The sequence below is a fragment of the Lissotriton helveticus genome, chromosome 12 (genome assembly GCF_964261635.1).
Source record: "Lissotriton helveticus chromosome 12, aLisHel1.1, whole genome shotgun sequence".
NCBI classification, from domain to species: domain Eukaryota; kingdom Metazoa; phylum Chordata; class Amphibia; order Caudata; family Salamandridae; genus Lissotriton; species Lissotriton helveticus.
Genome location: NC_136073.1, coordinates 176,930,745 through 176,953,119, shown reverse-complemented (window position 1 = coordinate 176,953,119; position 22,375 = coordinate 176,930,745). Strand labels below are relative to the sequence as shown.

The window sequence follows — 22,375 nt, the reverse complement described above, 5'->3', positions numbered from 1 at the left end:
CATAGACGTATTATGATAGCAAATGTTTATAATCAAACATCAACCTGTAAATAGCATTGCCTGATATTGTCTAGGAAAAAAATACCTCCACTTTTAATCATTATGTTTACAATTGAGACATAAATGAGCAAGCATTTGCAATGCAATATGTCTTGCATTTGTTAAAGTTAGACCTGTTGGCATTGAAAAAAACACATTTTCTTACTTTCGTTTTTTTATTTGCAGTGGAGTTATTATATTTGCTTAGCACTGTTGCCAATGGTATGAAAAAGTAAAAGTAAAAAACATTGTAATTTTCAACGCCAACAGCTCTAACTTTAATAAATGCAAGACCTATTGCATTGGAAATGCATTCGGTCTCACATTTGTTGAAATTGGTGTTATTGGCATTACAAATGCCAATGTTTTTTACTGGGCAATGGTGCAGGGTGCAGTACTATATGTGGCCAAAACAGGTCCCATGGGCCCACACATAGTACTGCACCATGCAAAGTTGGAGCTATTTGCATTATAAATGCCAATGTATTTTACCTAGCCATGTTGCAGGGTGCAGTAACATATGTGGTGAAAAGAGGTTCCATGGGACCTCTTTTGCCCACATATAGTACTGCACCATGCAAAGTTAGAGTTATTGGCATTATAAATGCCAATGTTTTTTACCTAGCGATACCATAGGGGATGATAGACGGAGCGTTTGAGCAAATCAAACACTCACCCCAGTCAACTGATCTGGGTTTAATCCATCACCATTCTTTAGCTCACTCCACCACCCCCGTTCAGACATGGCCATATGCAAATCAGTCTGACCCTGTGCCTCGTGGGAATAATCCAGCCCGAACTGCCAAGCCATGTCTTCAATGGCTCGGAAACAAGCATCCTGGGACCGGTTTCGGATTCATAATCCTCATGAGGCAGGCTATCTTGAATCCAGTGGTAGAGTGAGCAAGGGACCCATGTCTGGGCATACCCTGCCACTTAGGGCGAACAAAGCGATACCAAAGGGGATGATGGACGGAGCATTTGAGCAAATCAAACACTCACCCCCAGTCAACTGATCTGGGTTTAATCCATCACCATTCTTTAGCTCACTCCACCACCCCAGTTCAGACATGGCCATATGCAAAGTGAATGTTTGATTTGCTCCAACGCTCCGTCCATCATCCCCTTTGGTATCGCTTTGTTCGTCCTAAGTTGGCAGGGTATGCCCAGACGTGGGTCCCTCGCTCACTTTGCCACTGGATTTAAGCTAGCCTGGCTGATGACGGCTGATTAGCCAGAAACCGGCCCCAGAATGCTTGTTTCCGGTTCAGCGAAGACATGGCTTTGCAGTTCGGGCTTGACTGTTCCCATGAGGCACAGGGTCAGACTGATTTGCATATGGCCATGTCTGAACTGGGGTGGTGGAGTGAGCTAAAGAATGATGATGGATTAAACTGAGATCAGTTGACTGGGGGTGAGTGTTTGATTTGCTCCAACGCTCCGTCCATCATCCCCTTTGGTATCGCAGTGTTTTTTACCTAGCTATGCTGCAGAATGCAGTACCATATGTGGAAAAAAGATACCCCATGGGACCTCATTTACCCACATATAGTACTGCACCCTACAAAGTTAGAGTTATTGGCATTATAAATGCCAATGTTTTTTTACTTTGCCATGCTGCAGGGTGCAGTACCATATGTTTGAAAAAAGAGGCCCCATGGGACCTCTTTTGGCCACATATAGTACTGCACCCTGCAGAAGATATGGCAAATCCACCCTACCCATAATGCATTGCATGCAAGACAGTACCACGAGTACATTCAAATAGCTATGTCCATACATACAATTAGTAGCTCTGAAAATATGACAGAATTATTATATTAATTCCGGATTTGGTTGTTCTCTGTGTGAAGCTGATGAAGGGAAATTTATAGAAGGACTCATATAAATGTGAAATGTGCCAGTGAGTAAAGTAACCACTGCCCGCCTTGCTTAGGACAAAGCGTGTGTCCTGCCTGAAGCCCTTTAAGAAGATCATGCTCTGAGGCTGTAATTAAAAAATAGGGAGTAACAACACAGTGGGTGTCCTCATGGGAGGTTACCAGAAGAGACAGGGCGGTACTAAGGAGGGACTACCAAGCCTATTGACCAATGAAAAGCCACCAATTACAAAGGACAAGGACAGGAGCCAATTAAAAAGATGGGCAGAAACTGGGATGAGCTTTATGCCTATATCCTAAACACAGCATATCTCAAAAAGACAGTGCAAGCGCTGCCTAGGCAAGACCTAAACAGAAGGGAGGGTGTCCTCAAGCAATAATTATTGTTAGGCACACTATGATACCTTTTACATAGTAATAATTGTGGAATTGCCAACATGATTACTATCTATTATTCTTGTTTCTGTACCTTACATTACACAGTTTACAATCGGAAAATGTATAATTGAAGCATTTTACTCTAACTGCACAAATAGAATTATTTACATGAATGTATCTTTCCACTTTGAATGTTTTATTGTTAACAGAAACCCTGCTTGTGTGATTAACATTTGTATATTTTCAGCAATGATGCCAATGGTCTTCCGTATGGTATCACTGGTTTTATTCTTGGTAATGATTTTAAGTAATCAAACAATACATATTTTTTGTACTGAATTGATTGTTCAAATTTGCAGCCTGAATAAACACAAAGTTTTAAATTTGATCTTGGCTTCAGTAAATAATCAAGCTCAGTCTCCTCATACTTACAGAGATGTTTAAATGTAGCAGGAATAGAGCCCCAGAATTTTGGTCCTCTTTGATTGAGCCAGTCCTTAATATACATAGCTGGAGTTGCAGATAACTTGTATGATTTGCCGAAATAAAGCTATTTTGATTGATAAAATAACTGATATGATAAACCTAAACCTATCAATCAATTTACCACAAATATAGGATATTTTGGATCAGTGTCTGTACTCACGGCTTTTACATAGTGCTTCAATGTTTCATCAACTTAGGATGGACCTATAAACAAGTAGTCCCTACTTTATACTTATACAGTATATTTAGGGGTAGTAGCAAATCAAGTAATTACATTAGAGAAGTTGGTAATTGCAGTATTACACCCTAAGCATATGGTGTTTGGACCATAAGGGGCAAATAAAGTCTGGTAATAATGTTACCACAAGTTATTCTACATTTATTTGAACATACATTTTTTGATTTTAACTCTGTGTCTCCCAATTCTGATATTCATTTACAAGATCCAACTCTCAGGGAACTCTTCTGGCAGATACACCCTGTTGTACTATAATTGTTCTCACAAGGAGTTTAAAAGTCTATTGTTTTCACCATGTCTCATTAATCTTTCGATCCTCCTTGCACAATCTGAATCATGAATGCTGTCCTTACAAAGGCATGACTAGAATTCCTAGAATGCATTTGTTTCTGAAAATATAAACTGTCAGCAAATAGACTCTGAAGAAATCATTTGCAAGTAAGAAACACAAATTGGAAAAGATGAGCAAACACTTACAACACTGTATCGCTCCAACAACTCCTCCGTCACAGGGTAGCGCAGCTTCATCTTTCGGTACAGGGCATGGTTTTCATAGTATGTCACCAGCTCCACCAAGGTTTCAAAGTAAGCAGATTTACCCAAGACAAAATGGCGTCCCTCTTGTGCAATTCGGCAGTGTTTCACCTTTCCTTCTGCCCTGCAGTAGGCAAGAACATCGACTTACTGGAAAAAATGTATTCTCTATCACTAAAGTATAAGTTGCTTAAACTGAGCTCTGTCCTCAAGATGGTGTATTTTTTGTGCTACCGTAATAGCTCATTGATTGAGAATGTGCATATATGGAAAGCTCTTTGTGTCACAGTTTTATTTTGGAAGAATGCAAATGGTTTTCAAAAAGTACCATACTTTTTTCTCATATTTTTTCTCATTTGTAAATTCTCCGCCACACTATGATAACCAAAGTTACATGACTTTCCAAATGATATACATGATACATTATATGCTGCATATTCTGATCATGTCACAATGAAACAACCTCATTTTAAATTAAATTGATTACATAAATCTTCAGGAGAAGTTGCATGACTAGCTTAAGTAAACCCAGTTTATATCACAATATGATATTCTCAAAGGATCAGTTTTCCTATGCTGTGGTCATAATTTTAAAGGATTCCAAAGATTGCACATCCATTCATAATCTGATGGCTTACCCAATTTACCTCAAAAGGCTTCCCAGGGAAACCTTACATAATAATTATGGAACTGGTGTAAATGTGCGGAAGAGCTACTGTACTGGGATCTTTCATAGCCTTGTATACTTTCAATGAGTGCATGTGAAATCATTGGTAAATTTAAAATATATCTGCTCAAAAACAACAATAAATTTAAGTCAGATCCCATAATTGATACCTTTTCAGTCTCATCCAGTAAATGGGTGGAATCTACGCTTCACTCTATGAGGACATGCTATGATTCTAGAGCACAAACTGTTCTAGTAACCATTAAAGCTGGAGACAGAAAAGGGTACAGAATAGGGTGAAAGGGTAGAAGGTTGAGCTATAGTCCTCCTGATTCTTTGGGTTACTACTGAAAAAGCCAAGGGTCTTAAGAGATTTAAAATACATTCTGGCTCCCACTGCACAACTAGGCTGATTTTGAAAGTGAGGAACTTGGACTGAACACACCAATTTAGTTTCTTAGTTTGCATATTTCAAGAAACCCCCATTGCTTTGGTAGCTGGATGTTTTGCTCATCTGCCCTTGGTTAGGAAGCTCTTGCTTACACTGTCCTAAATATTGCTGAAAATGCTGAGCATATATGTATGTGTCTGTTCGAAAGGCATTCTAAAGACAGGATCTATTATAATGGCTTTTGTAATCAACAGAAAAGGGTGGTGCTATAGCAACACCTGTCTTGACCGCCAATAAAATATCATCAGTTAGTGTATGAAAAATTATTTTCCAGAGAAAGGGAGATACATTACTCAGTGGGGGAATTCCTAAATCAAATAAGCTATTCACGGCATCTGGTAGTGACACTTAACTGTGTTCTTCAATATGGTCCCTGCTCAATATCTAAATGAGATCACAAATTATTTTGATCATCTCTGAGCACATTTCTTAATTCCACTATCAAGTAGCTTTAGTTTAAAAAGAAATCTGGTTGGGGACAACAGTGGTATATGAAATCTCTACATTTCTGTCTGGGAATTATGAATTTGAGGTTTTATGATCTTATTGGCTTACATGATTGCAAGATTGGTAATTGAGTTACTGGACATCTTTTATGTGTTGCACAATAACAAACACTTCCTATAATCAGTGGGAAATTATGTGATATTACAACCAGCTGTTCAAATGATATTTGTTTATTTCTGGGCCTTTTTTATTTTTTAGCTGCTAGAATAAACATGCAGAATTACCTGTAGATACAGTTTTTTCATCACTTATTGCTCAAATTAGAGTGATGGGAAGTAAATACAGCTGAAAGGGCTTTTATACTGGTGTTATGGGCTCTGTCCTTTCTGCGTACTTACTCGATTGGTTCATATAAGGGGCAATGTAATCTGGTTGTGACAGCTTCTATTTGCTGTAGATTATAGCCCTCTCTTTAGTGAAAGCAAGAATGTGAGCACCTCTGAAGGAAAGTCAACATCTTTCTATTCCTCATGGAAGCTGGGATGAGTCTCATTTAGCATGATGCTTAGAAGTAACATTTGCAGACTTTCCTTTTGCTGTTATATCAACATGTGCCAGGAGTGGAATCAGGACTCTTGCAAAGGGACCAGGTTGAGGGCTTGTTGATCTTTTTTACATTTTGTGTCTGTGGTAATGTAGTAGAAAAGTCAATGGCATCCCTCCCAAATGCCAGGGACTTTAGGCCAGCATCCAAAGTCAATTAGTTATCCATTACCAAAAGAACTGAATTTGTACCTGCTGTTCACAACTAGAGGTGGTAGTGTGGGTGTCTGGAGGGGGTTGGTCCTACCCTGTCAAAAATCAGTCATAAACCTTGTGCTGAGTGGCAGGGGTTGTACATGTACAGGTGTAGAATAGCAACAGGAAACTACAGCCATCAATAACGTTTGGTAATGGCAGCATATATCTAAGCAAACTTAGAACTAGACAAAGATTGAAAAAGAAGTGAGAAGGGGAAATGTCAACAGCAGAAAATAGTCATTGTCACCATACTAAATTTAAAAGGCTTGTAAACTGTATTTGTTCTGACTCAAGGTGTCACCATCATTTGAAACAAGAAGTTAATAGTATGGGGTGGGTGCAATGTTCAGGGCTTTGTGCCATTAAGAAAATATCTCAAGTATTACTGGGACAAACAGTGGTAATACTTTGAAATGACTTAGTAATATCTTGCGCATCCTGGAGATATTTGAGAGACCTCCTACAACATTTTGCTGCCCCGTGCTGTGTGGTAATAACTGGTGGATACAGTATTTTCACCGTTTTCACCCTAAAACATGGGGCCAAATTCTAAATGCAGTTTCGAAATATGAAAGAAATGGCTAATTGTAATTATAGGCTTAGCCATTTCTGCCTTTTTTCACCACTGAGTTCTTCATCAACAATCGTATTAAGCTGAACCAGCAAACGGAGCATTCTTGTAGGTGAATCAGGAATGCATTTGATAACAAATTGATGAAAGATTAAGGTGGAGGTAAGGCAAAAAACTAAATGAAAATAAGAGATGTGACTAACGCGTTCCTAAAGAGAACAAACTGTGTACATTTAAAATTCCCTATCTATGCTTACCTTGATGATATAGTGATATATTTGTGCAGTTTGATATTTTTGATATCGATAGTTTGACATGCAACCAAGCAGTCCCAAATGTAACATTTTCTTAAAGATTACATAAACTGGAGTGGATGAAAAGTGCTATTGCAAGATGTTCTACCTGTACAGCTCATTTGGATAAATTCACAAACTCTGAAGAAGAAAACTTAGTAACTAGTAAATTTCAAACCAATAATATCACATTACACCATGAAAAGCATAAACCAATACCTTCTACATACCTGAATGTGATGGCGTAGGAATTTGGCTCATCCCTCTTGCGAATTAGAAATGCGCCATCACGCGGAATTCTCGAGAGCATATCCTCCGCTTCACCAGTGGAGAGGTTACTGTAGTACCAGCTGCAATAAACACCCAGGGAGAATTAGTGGGGCAGCTTTGTGACAGGTAAAGAAACATATTAGGGCAAGATGGTCAGATGTGGCAAGGAATTACCTGAGTTACAATAGAAGACCAAGCGTTTACACACTCCTAGAAGCCTTTCATATTTCAGTTACAAAGTACACAGCATCTTTCCCTATTGCATCTTCTGGAACTGTTATGTTGTTATGTTAACACTACTTATAAAGCGCACTGTCACCCCACGGGTATCATGGCGCTATATTACATGGTTACTGCTACAACAAATAATCCTAAGCGAGTAGCATTTGCTGGGTTAGGACATGGACCTGTTTTCGCCTTAGGAAAGAGCCATGTTTTAAGTCTCTTTCTGAACTGTAATAGATCTTCAGTATGTGTCAGAGTTAACAGAAGCTCATTCCAGAGCAGGGCTACTTCATACTAAAAGCCCTCCCTCCAAATCTCTTTGTTTTAGTCCTGGATCTGCTTACCAGGTTGGCCGATGAAGATTGTAGGTTTTTCGTCGGGCGTACAATTTAAATTTGTTTTGTAGCAGGACAGGCCCGGCACCATGTAGTGCTTTAAACAGGTTACAGAGTGATTTGAATTGTATCCTCTGAATCTGAGGGAGCCAATGAAGCTCCATGATGACCTCTGTGGGCTATTCAAGGCCAGCTTGGCAGCGATTGTTTGGACTCTTTAGAGTCTCTTAATTAGTAAGTTAGGAGCACCTAATAGCAGAGGATTACAGTAGTCTCTTCTTAACACTAGGGCTCTAGCCAATACAGAGAGCATTGGAAGAATCTTTCCTAATGCTCTAATGAGAGAATAGCAGGTTCCCGCAATTTTGGTCACTTGGGATTCAAGGCTGACTTTGTTATCAAAGACTACACCCAGATTGCGGACTGTCTCTGCTGGTATTGGGGGCCACAAATCAGCCGGGAAAGGGGTGGATATTTTCGTTGTCATGCAGCATAGGATCTCAGTTTTGTCACCGTGAAGTGCTCTTTGGGCCATCATTCAGTTTTTGCATACACTCGTGAAAGCTATCAAGTGACAATGATTGATCCCCTTCCATCGATAGAATAAGTTGTTTATCGTCCGCATAACTGACTACGTTAACTTTGTATGACTTGATGATTGAAAACAGCGGGCTCATATGGATTTTAAAAAGTATGGGACTGATTGCTGAGCCCTAATGTTTCAAAATCAAGATTGGAAGCGGGGAAAGGCTACCACCTGTTGTATGTCAGTTCAATAGGACTGGAGCCACTTTGCTACCGTAACGCCCACTCCGTTTGCGGGCAGCCTAATCATTAGAGCTCTGTGGTTAACCGTATCGAATGCAACAGACATGTCCAATAGGATCAGTATGACTGATTGACCTTTGTCAGCTGTTAGTAGGGCGGTTTCGGTTCCATGCCCTGGTCGAAAGTCAAATTGCTCATCTTCCAATTTGTGGTTCATTTCGAGAAAGAGAGAGAGTGTTTTGCTGACAAATCATTCGATAATTTTCACTGGGTAAGGTTGAAGGGATATAGGTCTGTAGGTATTGGGGGACCCAAGTTCTAAGGTAGGTTGCTTCAGAAGTGGCGTAACTATGGCCTGTTTCCAAAGAGATGGTACTACCCCACTATTGGCAACAAATCCTATGCAGTGGTGGGAAGAGCTCTCCCTTCAGTTCTTTTCACACTCGGTGAGGTAAAGGATCCAGCGAGGACCCCGAAGACACATTCAATGCTAACTTGTTGAAATCAGCCTCTGAATGAGTCTCAAAGTGTTTGAGGGTCTGTATCTCATCTTTGTACACCTTAAACCCTTCTCTGAACCAATGATCGCATCTTACCCAAGCTAGTCTGATCATGCCCTACTCAGTGATTTGAGGGGCTGATTTCCAGCCCATCGATGATTTTGCTGAATTTGTCCTCGAAGAATACAGCCAGACTATCACAAAGACCTTGAGTGGTGATACCTTGTTTTTGATGCAATCTGGTTTAGGTATGTCATTCGATATTTTAAATATGCCTCTGGTGCAGTTAGATGCATTCAGAATAGCACTGGCATAGTATTCAGCTATTGCCTTAGAGAGCTCCATTTTATAATTACTCATGGCTACTTTCAGGGCTATTTTATCCTCCTCTACCTAGCATTTCCGCCATTTTCTTTCTGCCTGTTGGCAGCCTGTTTTTAGAGTTTTTAGCTCTACTTTATACCAGGGTGTTGACGGTCTACTTGTATTTTTTATTTCTTTTATTGGGACAGTACGATCTAAAATATCGCCAATCTGTTTGTGAAATTCTATGTAATTATAATCCACTGATTTATTTAAATTGAAGGGTCAATCTCTGTGGAAAACAGGGTTTGCTTTCGATATTCTTAAAAGTTTATTCCATTCTCTGCACAGGCAGTTAGTCGCCACATTGGCTAGGTGCTGGATCAATATAGGGTTTGATACAGAGAATTTTTATTAAATAATGATCTGTCCAGCATAGGGGTTGAAAGCTTTCTATTGCTTAGGTATTTTTGGCAGAGAATATTAGATCTAATATGTGCCCATATTGATGCGTCGGTTCCGACACCATTTGTTGTAGATCTATATTCTCACAGGAATGAAGGAAGTCTTTTAGTGCCAGACCCGGGTCTCCATTAGACCACAAGTTAAAGCCCCCCAAGATTATGAATCTGACATGAGTGAGTGACATATTACTAAAATGGTTGATCAGTGCCTGTTGTTGGGGGTTAACTGGGCCGGGGGGCCTATAACACAAAATACCTGAGAGTATTGGGTCCTTAGGCTCCTTTAATGAGAACCCCAGATGTTTGCTACTTCATTGATATCAGTTGGGGTAAAGTCCCATTTGTCCTTTTAAATCACTCCTCCTTTTCTGGTATCCCTGGGCTTGTGAAAAGCCATATACCCTGGAGGGCAGGCCAGGCCGAATTAGACTTCTGAATCTAGGTGTGTCTAAGTTTCGGTCAGAAACATGCCATACATATCATGTGTTTCCAGTAGGATGTGAATCTCCAGGTGATGCTTCACGAGGGATCTGACATTAAGCAGACCACATCTTAGGTTGTTATTCCTCCCTGTTACCTTGATGAAGCAAGATTTCGCACATTACGCGACTTGCTGAGATCAAGAACCTCGATTTATGTATAACTCTGTAATCCAAAATTGTATGTCTTACTAATTTCTTTTATTTTTGGGTATACATGTATCTTAGTGATGCTTGATTATGTGTTTTACAAATATGATTAATCATTGTGTTAAAATGGCCGTCGCTTGGGAATTTACTACTGCGCATGCGTTAGTCACACTCACGTGACGTGACGTAGTCGCAGTTGTGGTGGGAAAATGTGGCATGCGTATTTGCTGCTAATATGGCTGCCTGAAATACTCACATGGTGAAGCTTGCGCAGATGCTCGCGTGTTATTGTGTGTTGCACTAATCTATACTCGCATAGTATATTTTTACAGTGAGAAACCTAAATTACAAAATCATGATATGCAGTAAATTCATTTATTTCTATGTTTTAATTTGTTTTCGCTTACTTTTCATGTACTGCGATAACTGGGGGGTCTGAATGAGACGAGAACCATTTTGAAGGTCCCTTCTGCGCATGTCACGCAGCCAGGGAGAAGTTAGCCTTGAACAGTGGAACTCAGCCAGCTGGCAGACACAGTCAAGATGCTCCTGTGAAAGCGACCTGCGACCCAGCGGGATGGACTAGACTGTCCCTCAATCGATACATATGTTATTCTTTCATTGTCTTCTGCAAATTATCGCATGGGAACCCAAACCTGCTAGGCGGTTCCTTAAGATGCGAAACTAAGCTTGTAGAAGTTTGTTCTGATTGGTGTGTTAGCCTATCCTACTTGTGGACCAATCGAAATTGGGGATTCTGACACTTTGCAACATTGGGGGGTGGTACACTGACCCGAAAACAGTATATCTAGCCTAGGTTCAGCTAGAGAAATTGTCCGACTTGTCTGAATAGCTGACCTGTCACTGACCCAACGCACTCAATAGGTGACTGAATACAGAGCGCTGCGGAGCACTCTGTCCGAATTTGACCTTAGACTTTAAAGGTTTTACTAAACCTTAAGTGCTGGCGAAGCACTTTGCTGAGGAGTTCGCTAACCCAATCGGGGTTCTGACCGATAACTGCAGAGAGGGTGGAGCGCAGGCGTTGCTTCCAAACTGCGGGTGCTGGTCGTGCCTTGGTGGTCCTGTCCTGATCCTAATCTGGTTATCCTGTCCGGTCCTGGGGTGTCCATTCTGCACCTGTTGTCCCATAGATGACTGTCCTTCCTTGGGGTATTTCCTGTCCTTGACTGATCCGTGGCCAGGGTTGGTCTGCACACCTTTCTAGGTAAATATAGTGCGAAAACTCTAAACTGCATCTTCTACATTTCTGTCTTTGCTTTAATAAAGACATTTCTTTGCATATGTTAATTTTCCATGCTTTCCGCAACCTGTTTATAAAAGTCATACAGCATATTTTCCTTAGCATGTTCCTATGTTTCCCTACCTTTTAGAACACATTTTCTCTCCATACTGTTTATGAAATATAACTGTGGTATATAAATTTCTCCTGAAATCTGATTTTTCGCAAGATACTAGAACTATAGCGTGTTCCAAATTTTCCCCCTCCTATAGATGTATAGGATTTCCAGTCCATATCTTGCAGTATTTTTCCCTAACAGTAAAAACTCTAGTTCATGATCCAATCTCGAAATCTATTTAGCATATCACATTTGTTAAAATTTCTTGAAGACTCATAAATGGTTGCCCTGACACTATTCCTCTATGGCTATGTTCTTTCCGTTATCTTGATTATTGATTGCCTTTTGACTGTAAACTTGCTAATTTCCGAACCTGATTTCTAGATAAACTTTTAAACCTTCCCAGTTGTCTGTGATCATTTAATGCGGAATAGAAATAAGTTGGGTTTTGTATTTTGCCTGCCTTTCTTTTACGTTTTTACCAAGAAGGGGTAACCCTGTGTCCCTCAGAACCTGGGTATGTATGGTTAAAGACAAAAATGGTTCTGTCGGGTGAATAAATTGCTTTTGCGTGAAGGCTAGGTTAGCTCATAACACAATATAACCAATAAAAATGAGAGGACCTCTCTGACAACAAATATAGTTCAAAACTTTTATACGAAAAAGCAAAGTCACATTAAAACACCGGAATTACTTCATTCCATTTCAGTTTCAATTATAAGTGAAAGGTGACTATTAGTGAGCAAAGTGAATAGTGCAACAAATTTAGTGACACATATTTACAAATTCGCACAATACTGGTCAAGAACCCTCCGGGAACGGGCACAGTCACCATCTGTCTCCTTGGAGTACTAACTTAGAACTCTGACCGCCAAAAATCTTTCCCCCCGCCCACTCTTCCTTGTATAAACTTTGTATATATTTGTAAATATGTGTCACTAAATTTGTTGCACTATTCACTTTGCTCACTAATAGTCACCTTTCACTTATAATTGAAACTGAAATGGAATTAAGTAATTCCGGTGTTTTAATGTGACTTTGCTTTTTCGTATAAAAGTTTTGAACTATATTTGTTGTCAGAGAGGTCCTCTCATTTTTATTGGTTATATTGTGTTATGAGCTAACCTAGCCTTCACGCAAAAGCAATTTATTCACCCGACAGAACCATTTTTGTCTTTTGCCTTTCTTTTACAGCTAGCTCCCTGATCCATTGTGGATCTTAGGTACCTGCAACGGTGGATTGGTAAGTCAGGTACAATAGAAATAAATAGGTAGGAACCAGGGTTACTGGTAGAAGAATTGGTAGGTCATCTGATTAATGTATAGGTTGAACTGAAATTTATGGGCCCGAAAACTATATGGTGAAATTATTGGTTGGGTGACCTACGATCTCTATCAGTAATTTTCTGGTAGCAGAGGTAATGGTTAGGGACTAGTTAAAGTTAGGTAGGACTAGTTAAGCTAGATAAGTTGGATGCTGCTAAGGAGTTTTTTCATATGTTTATGCTGTTACGAAAGTAAAACCATTTTTAGTGAACTGATCACTCACGTGAAATGTTTTTCTTTGAAAAAATTATGAAATGTTTTAAATTGTTTTTTCTATTATTGTACTGATATATGTATTAACACCTTTTTGTAAGTTAAGCATTATATGTTTTGTTAGGAATCCCCGGGGAATTGAATAGCGAGTGGTGAAAAGAATCCACTTGTTTTGAGGTCACTGACTCCAGGAAAGTTGGTGCAGGTTAGGCAGAACTGGAAGCACTAACTAGGGTTTTTTCTGAATGTATGTTTGAATAAATGATAGCTACGAGATCACTGGCAAAACTTCTATCGTGATATAACCTAGTAAGGGTCACAGCGGAAGGAGTAGCAGGTTCATCGGGGCTTGAATGATAGCAAAAGGGTTCGCTGGTGAAACTTTGGGCTTGGAATATATCCCGATAAGAAGTGGATGAGTCGAAAGAAGTAGCAGGTTCCCTAATGCTTGAGTGAAGGGCAGGCAGAAGAGATCTGTCCGTAGCGTGTGAAAAGTAGACAGAAGGAGTTTACTTGCAATGAAACAAATCTTTCCTGTCTAGACACTTGAGTACAGTGGCGAATGTGTATTCGTTGTTAAATAACCAAGCACAAGCACTTTAGAGAGAAATTAAGTTTCCGTTACCTTGTGAAGGAGGGAGTCAGTTGCGGAGCTGCTCTGACGTCACTCTGTGCGGCGCTGGGATTGGTAGACGCAGCGGGTGTGTAGCGGAGCCAAAATTGTAAAGGAGGGGTGAGTGCCGAAGTGTGAGAACTTGTCTCGCGAAAGGTCGCACACCCATTGGTCGAGACTATTTGAATTCGTGCCTTTCATTGGTCGCACGGAAAATAAGAGACGCGTTTAGATTGGAAGTGATTTTTGTAAACAAAGTTGCTTGAAGGAAATTATATGTGGCATACGTACAGACCGCATACTAGACCAGATCCAAGACATTTAGGGTTTGAAAACGATCAGTGGAAAGGTCATAACACTAGCATTATGTACGGAAATATGAGAAAGTTGTCACTTGTAAACAAGGTAAAGAATTATTTCAAAAAAGACAAACCAATTAGGACTCGAGAAGGTGTTGTCATTCCGCCACCTAATTACTCCCGCATCTTTCATGATGTTTGATAAAGGGTACCACTCATGTGTATGGTTGGAAAACTGGGCGGAATACACAAAGGATGACGGAATATTGGCTTTTCCGTTAGAGGGTACATTCAATGGCAGAATTTTATTTAATTTGAGAACCCGATTGAATGATTTCCATCCCAGACCTGGATTAACGCAGTACGAAGCACTAGAGGAATGGGAAATCGAGGCTTTTGAAAGGGACAAGCCCCGAATGGATAAAGGGCTTACAAAATGTTATCCGAAATTGAAGCAAGAGACCAGAGACAAAAAGATGAAGCAGTGGAGACAGAATATGATTGTAGAGGGACTGTTTCCAATGATGCCAACGGGTGGTCCTCCTGGGGGGGAAAAGATAACAGAGAAATGTAAACACTGGGTGCCCATTGGAGAATCGGATGACGAATTGTTAGATGACATGTTTATGAGAAGTCCACCTCCTTATAATGAAGGACACCAACCTTCTAGTGAAGGGGATAATTCTCGAAGACCTCCGCCCCAGGAAGAGGCCAGATCCGCAAGTGTAGGAGGGAGTTGTCATATACCTCCCTATACTGAGAGTCTAGGACCCATAGATGCTAGAGATAGTTATCCTAGAATACCCGCTGGTGGGGAAACGAGATACACGCGCGAAAGAGACTGTTTTCCCAGATCTCCCTACGAAGGTGAGGCAAGACCATCCAGTTCAGGAATGCCGTTCCTAAACCCTCTATATGAGGAAGAACCAAGATCCCTAGGCACAGGTACTTTGCACCCAAGACCTAGTTATGGTGAAGGACCCAGAGAGACACATCCCACTGTCCCGAGTTGTGCTCCAACTTTAACCCCACAAGTGTTACATGACAATTCAGTCGAAAGGATATTGGAGGACAGAGAACGAGAGGCACTAGCTAAGCAAAGAGCTGAAATAATTCAGAAGATTTCCCAGTTAAATGCAAGTCCTGAGTCCTTAACAATCCCGGTTACTATTGGACCAGTAGTTCCATTGTATGGGGACCGACAGGGAAGTCCAAGAACTCCAGTTATTACCCCAGTTGTAGCCCAACCGAGATCAGAGCCCTTAATTGTAGATGACTTAACAAGTGAGTGTGAGTCGGAAGTTTCGCTAATGGATCTGCCCATTAGGGAAACAAGAAAAAGGATGCAGAAAAGACATAATCCTTTCAATACGAGGGAGATTCAAATGGAATCAGCTTCAGGTACTAAGAGCGTCACGGTAGTAACTCCTGAAGAAATTGAGAGATGGAGTCGAGAATTAGAAAAACAAACTCTTCAGTCGAAACCTCTAGATCTCTACAAACTGAGAGTAGAAATAGAAGAACTTATGGCAGGAAATGTAGGATTAGACAGACTAAATACCTACTCGGAAGAAGAGCTGTTGTTTATCTGCAAGAGCCTAACTCGAAATGCCAGAGTACTCCATGAAAAACTAACTGACACTGCCGCTAGTATGGGAATAGATATCTCGAAATCAAAACCTTTGCAAAAACCGTACAGAGCAGATTTCTCAGACAAGGATCTGGAAAACCTGAACATGTCAGGGAAAAAGGCACAGGTCAAAGAATTATTGACAGTATTACAGAAATGGGGAGATGTGGACAGATGGAAAGCCAGGTGGGCCAAAAAGAAAGATGAGGCTAGATCCAAACAAGTGACTCCTCAGTTCGTGCTAAAAGAAGCTGATAAACCAGAGCATTTATGTCCTATGCGGGAAGTACCAGGTGGAAAATACGTGCATGTTCCATGGTACAGACAGGATATTGTGTCCTTTACAAATGATTTCCCAAAATTACAAGAGAAACCTGTGGATTGGTACCGGCAGGTGGAAAGGTTTGTAAGGGTACAGAAATGCCTGTGGAAAGATTTAGATGGGTTCTTTGATATAGTGGTTCCTGTAGATCTATGGACCGAGTGTAAGATCGCCATAGCTTGGCCTAGTGAGGAATACACGAGGGATCCTAACACAGGAGCACCCTCTGATGAAGTAATGAAAAAATATGATCAGGTGATTTTACACCTAAAGCAAAAGGTGCCTGCGAAGGAAACTGATTGGACAAAGATAGATAGAACCACGCAGGAAAGGGATGAGACTGTGCACTCCTTTTATGAAAGATTGTTACAAGTGTTTAAAACGTACAGTGGTATAGACAACATCGAGATAAAGGACATGACCCACTTCATTTACAGGTTTGTAAACGGTTTAAGACCTGAAATTTGCCAGTGGATCAAAGACAATAAAATCTGTTGGCAGTCCAAAAAAATAGATGAAGTTTTGCGATACGCAAAGTATTGTGAGGACGAGGTGGCAGACAAACGAAAGGCTTTGAAGGAGAAAGTGATGTGGGCACAAGTAAAATTAGCCGAGCAGCAGGAAAAGCAATTAAGTAAAATGAATAAGAATACCCAAAATCAAGGTTCTGGGGGTGGAGGGAAGCCCAAGGTAAAAATGAGCAGAGAAGAAGCTAAAAAGAAATTTCCCTGTCACCAGTGCGGAGAAATCGGGCACTGGAGAGACGAGTGTCCATATTTACAGCATGATAATACCCAAACCCCTGATTTGACTCCACAGACGCAGAATGAAAAACCAAGAAAGACTCAGCATCAGGTAAAGGCAAGTCAATTGCCCCGAGCGCCAAAGCCAAATTATAAGGGAAAATCACCACAGGGTGATGACATAGAGATCTGGGGAGGCGATGAAAATAGAAATGCAGCAACTTCGCAGTTTTTGTTGAATGATACCTTTTTCTGTGACGATCAATACTGACGGGGCCTGAGAAGGGAGGACAAGGAGTGTGTTCTTGGCGCCTCCTTGCCGGTAGACCAGTCAGGGCCATACATTGAAGGAAAGGTTGATGGAAATGATGTCACCTTTCTATTGGACACTGGTGCTACCCGTTCTACTGTGAGAACAGCGGACGTTCCAAACCTACCCCTCTCGAGAGAAGCAATCCAAGTAGTGGGTGTATCTAATCAATTGATTAGTACCCCAGTTACTGAGCCCATGGAGATCACAATAGGGAATTTTAAAGAAATGCATAGGTTTGTAGTGTGTGATACCAGTCCAGTAAACTTACTGGGACGTGATTTGTTGTGCAAAATGAACTGCACCATCTTTTGCACACCAAAAGGCGTCGAAATTCAAACCCCAGATGAGGATGGCATCTATAAATTAATGTTAATCAGACCTGACTCAGAAATTAAACGAATGACTGTACAAGACTTACCCGAAGAACTTCAAAAGACAGTGAAATCAGAAGTATGGGACTTTACTGGAAAGGATGTAGGATTGATGGCAAATGTAGACCCCATACAAATAGCCATGAAAGAAAATGCAGTTTACCCCAATACCAAGCCATATAAAATGAGTGCCGAAGTGAGAGCAGGAGTTGCGATTGAAATACAAAAATTGCTAGAAGCAGACATCATACAAGAAGTAATGAGTAGTCCGTGTAACTCTCCCATAATTGGAATCAAGAAACCTAGTGGCAAGTACAGAGTAGTGCAGGACCTGCGAAAGGTAAACAAAATTGTGGTTCCTTGTTGTCCTATTGTCCCGAACCCAGCAGTAATCTTGTATCAGATTCCCTGGGATGCTGAGTGGTTCACTGTGATAGACCTATGTCATGCATTCTTTTCAATCCCATTGCATTCAGATAGCAAATTTCTTTTCTCATTTGCTTTCGACAGTCACGTGTATGTTTGGAATCGTGTCCCCCAGGGGTACACAGAGAGCCCCTCTATCTTTAATCAGATCCTGAAAAAGTGCCTCGAATCCTTAGTCTTACCTGGAAAGTCTGTTTTGGTGCAATATATAGACGACCTCTTGGTGGCGTCTAAAAGTCATAGAGATTGTGTGATTGACACCATTGCCTTGCTGAATCACCTAGGTGAAAAGGGACATAAAGTGGCCCCTGAAAAATTGCAGTTCTGTTCAAAGTCAGTGAAATATCTGGGGCACCAGATCGAAAAAGGCATCAGAAAAGTCACTTCAGAGAGAGTCAGAATAATTCAAAAGATGCAGTTACCCCATACTCAGAAAGAGATCAGAATGTTCCTTGGGGTTGTAGGTTACTGCAGGCAATGGATTGTGGGATTCGCAGTCTTGGCAAAGCCGTTGATAAAAATGACAAAGAAAGGAGCAAAGGACCCAGTTGAATGGGATGATGAGAGCTTAACAGCATTCACTAAATTACGAGACTGCCTGTGTACAGCCCCTGCTTTAGGGATGCCTGACTATTCTCAGGAGTTTGCACTGTTCTGTGACACACGTGACAACTGTGCATTGTCAGTTTTAACTCAGGAGCATGGTTTGACTAGACGTCCAGTGGCATATTTCTCTGCCACTTTGGATCCAGTAGCCGCTGGATTACCCGGATGACTGAAAGCAGTAGCTGCAACCTGCACGAGTTTAGAACAAAGTGAATCCATTGTAATGGGACATCCTGTAACTGTGTATGTTCCACATGCAGCTGTGATTTTGTTGACCCGAACGAAAACTCAGTATCTCACCCCTAGTCGGCTGACTAAATACGAGAGGATTCTCGTGGGTGCTGCAAATGTAGTCATTACTAGGTGTAATATCCTGAATCCAGCCACCTTACTCCCTGACTCAATGGTTGTAGAAGACGGGGGGAGAACGAGCATGATTGCATTGACCTGACAGAATTCAGTACTAAACCACGCCCAGACATTAAAGAAACTCCTTTGCCTGTTAACGATGAAGAGCTGTATGTAGATGGCTCATGTATACGACACGAACTGGTGGGCCTAAGTGCTGCCTATGCTGTAGTCACTTTAAACAGCATTAAAGAAGCATCCTGTTTATATGGAATAAAGTCTGCACAAGTAGCCGAATTGGTTGGATTGATAAGAGCTTGCAAAATTGGGAAAAACAAAAGAATAACAGTATATACTGATAGTCAGTACTGTTATGGGGTTGTGCATGACTTTGGCCAGTTGTGGCTACAGAGGGAATTTTTGACTTCATCAGGTACACCCATTAGAAATGGGAAAGTTGTACAAGATTTACTGGAGGCCATACAGTTACCGAAAGAATTGGCAGTGGTCAAATGTGCTGCTCATAAAAAGGGCCTTGACCATGTATCATTGGGAAATAATTTTGCTGATGAAGTGGCCAGACATTGTGCAATAAATCGCATGTCTGTAAATGTCAAACTGGGAGGACCTGGAAACAGCTGCCAACTTATGGTGTTTGAAGAGGTGCCTACATGGGATGAGGTGAGAGATTGGCAGCATGCTGTGTCATCAGAAGAGAAAGAAAAGTGGAGGAAACTTGGTTGTCGACCAAGAAGTGAGGATGGTGTCATTGTGGGCCCAAATGGTATGCCTGTGTTGCCTAGACATCTGCTTGCTTCTATGGCCAGACTGATACATGGAGATTCACACACTGGTAGGGACGCCATGGTTCTGGTTTTCCAACAAACATGGTACAATCCGAAGTTCAGGAAAGTAACAGAATCACTCTGCCAAAGGTGCTTGACATGTCAGCAGTTCAACGCTGGCAAAAGAACAGTAGTTCAACTGGGGAAAATTGCAAAATCAGGGGGTCCCTTTGTGAGAATACAGATTGACTTCATCACCATGCCTCGTTGTGAGGGAAAAAGATATGTCCTTGTCATTGTCTGCCTGTTTTCAAAGTGGGTGGAAGCCTACCCTGCCAAACAGAGTGACGCCATAACAGTAGCCAAATTGTTACTAAAGGAATTGATACCTAGGTTCGGGGTTCCAGTCACTATTGAATCAGATAGAGGCGGACATTTTCAGAATGAGGTAATCGATCAGCTCTGCAAAGCATTCGGAATCACACAAAAGCTGCACTGTGCATATCGTCCAGAGGCTGCTGGAGTAGTAGAGCAAATAAATGGCACTATAAAATCGAGATTAGCAAAGATGTGTAATTCTACTGGCATGTACTGGATAAATGCCTTGCCTCTTGTTCTGATGGGACTCAGAAGTATTCCAGACCGAAAAACAGGCCTGAGCCCCCATGAAATCCTGATGGGAAGAGTGATGAGACAAGCATGGGTACCAGGATACAAACTGTTAAACATTTCTGATGATTTGGTACTTGAGTACTGCAAGCAACTAGGTGACCAAGTGCGTTCTATCTCTCGCCAGATTGGAGAAGACGCCGTCGCCAATCCAACGACTCCAGTCCACAAATTGGTCCCTGGCGATTGGGTCAGAATAAAGAAACATACTCGTTCGAGTTGCCTTGCACCGAGGTGGGGAGAAAAACGCCAAATAATACTGGTGACCACGACAGCGGTGAAGTGTGCAGGCGTGCCCAAGTGTATCCATGCCAGCCATACACAGAAGGTGATTCCAGATGAGAAAAAAGGCGCTGAAGGTTGTCCAGCTGAGGGGTCTGCAGACGTTGGTCCTGAAGTAGCTGATGACGAACAACTGAGCACCAGCCAAGATGATTGGATACCCATAATCGACCTAACCGAAGACCCAATCAGAACAAGAGAGCGAACCCAAGAAGATAGAGAGTGGAATAGAGAGGAAGAGATAGGCACAGGCGAAGACCCTCAGATCATTGAGATTCACGTCAAATCTGAGGAAGAAGAGGAAGGTCAGACAGGGACAGAACAGGTGATTGACACACCTCCACAAACTCCTGAAACTGAAAAGGGACAGATTAGAACTAGTACAAAAGTTTGAGCAGAAGAAAATCAAGAGATCAAAGTGCTTGAACAGGATCAGATAGAAATAGAAGAACGTGTTCAGGACTCAGAAATAGAGACATTCGAGAGCCAAAACAAAAATTCCCCTGAACCAGGCCAGCTTAGTAACCAGGCAGAAGAAATAGATACAAGACCTGGAACTAGTCAGACAGGAAGGGAAGAGACAGAGATAGAAGTGCCACAAACAAACGAAAATAAAAGAGTATTAGAAGAAAGCCAAATCGCAGTGCCAGCTAAAAGACTCAAGAAAAAGAAAAATATTGAACCAGGATATATTAAGAACCTGAGACTGAGAATAAAAACAGTAGAAGAAAAACTTGCAGAAAGAAGGAAAAGTCCCCGTGTTATCGAAAAGGCTGGAGAAAGCTCCAAAAGACGGAGTGACTGAATAAAAAGACTGAACGAAAAATATCAAGATCCTGAATGGACATATCTAGTGTTAGAAGAGTTTGAAGATCTTGATATTACTGACGAAAGTAACGAAGAACAGACAGCTGATTATTCTGCTGAGGAAGACGAACCAACCTGAAGTTGTGCAGGGTAAGCTACCTGTGCAGAGTTACAAAGAGGGGTTGGGAAATCTTCTTCTGAACGAAAATGTCTGATTCAAACGTGAATGGAAGGCCTAGACGCAGTTGTTGCAAAACATGCTGCAGAGTATGTATATGTAGCATAGTTATAGTGATAATAATTTGGATAGGACTAACAGTTTTCATTCCTTATATGGTGAGCAAAAATACTAATATTGACCCTACTCAGACTGTGACCACTGACACTAAAGAACTGACAACACGACGTGTAGAAAGACGTGAAAAAGCACTCAGACAAACCAAACGAGACTTAGAGGCATCATATGAGGAAGGACTACATTATCATGGAGTTAAAAACCAGACACAGTTAAATGTTTTCGCTAATCTTTTAGTGCACTATGTAGAAACTATGGAAATAGAAGACTGCTATGTCTGCATGAAGCTACCTACTTCTGTAGCTGAAGGCGTGACTTACCATCACCTACCCTTGACTTATGGAATTTCCTGTAGTATATTAGCAAGCTTATTTTACAAAAGAGGACCGTTACAGTACTACTATTCTAACTCAGACGTGATATTTTCTGAACTTCCCATATGTGGAAACTTGAATCCTGTACATACTAAAAGTGACGTTACACGTTATATGGGAGAATACTTTCTGACTATAGGTACCATAGACTTAAATGAAGCACACAGAGATAACTTGACTTGTTCATTACATGAACAAGAAAAGGTGTTTTTAAACATGGCAAAGAAGAGTTTCCAAAGAAAGGCAAATGATAAGAGACAGAAAACTCCTAAATGGGCTGAAAACATGGAAAGCACCTCAAATGGTGGGAGTG

At 41.1% G+C, this 22,375-nt stretch overlaps 1 protein-coding gene across 3 annotated transcripts in view; it reads right to left on the bottom strand.

Annotated features, from left to right (window-relative positions):
- The window catches only part of PLCG2 (phospholipase C gamma 2), a 488,855-nt gene that overhangs the window by 165,665 nt on the left and 300,815 nt on the right, over positions 1-22,375 (bottom strand). For all 3 annotated transcript variants that reach the window (XM_078669997.1, XM_078669998.1, XM_078669999.1), the window contains exons 19-20: positions 7,016-7,135; positions 3,499-3,679 (exon numbers count right to left, since the gene is read on the bottom strand). In XM_078669997.1, coding sequence (XP_078526123.1) covers positions 3,499-3,679; positions 7,016-7,135 — 301 coding nt within the window. The remainder of the gene's footprint in view (positions 1-3,498; positions 3,680-7,015; positions 7,136-22,375) is intronic.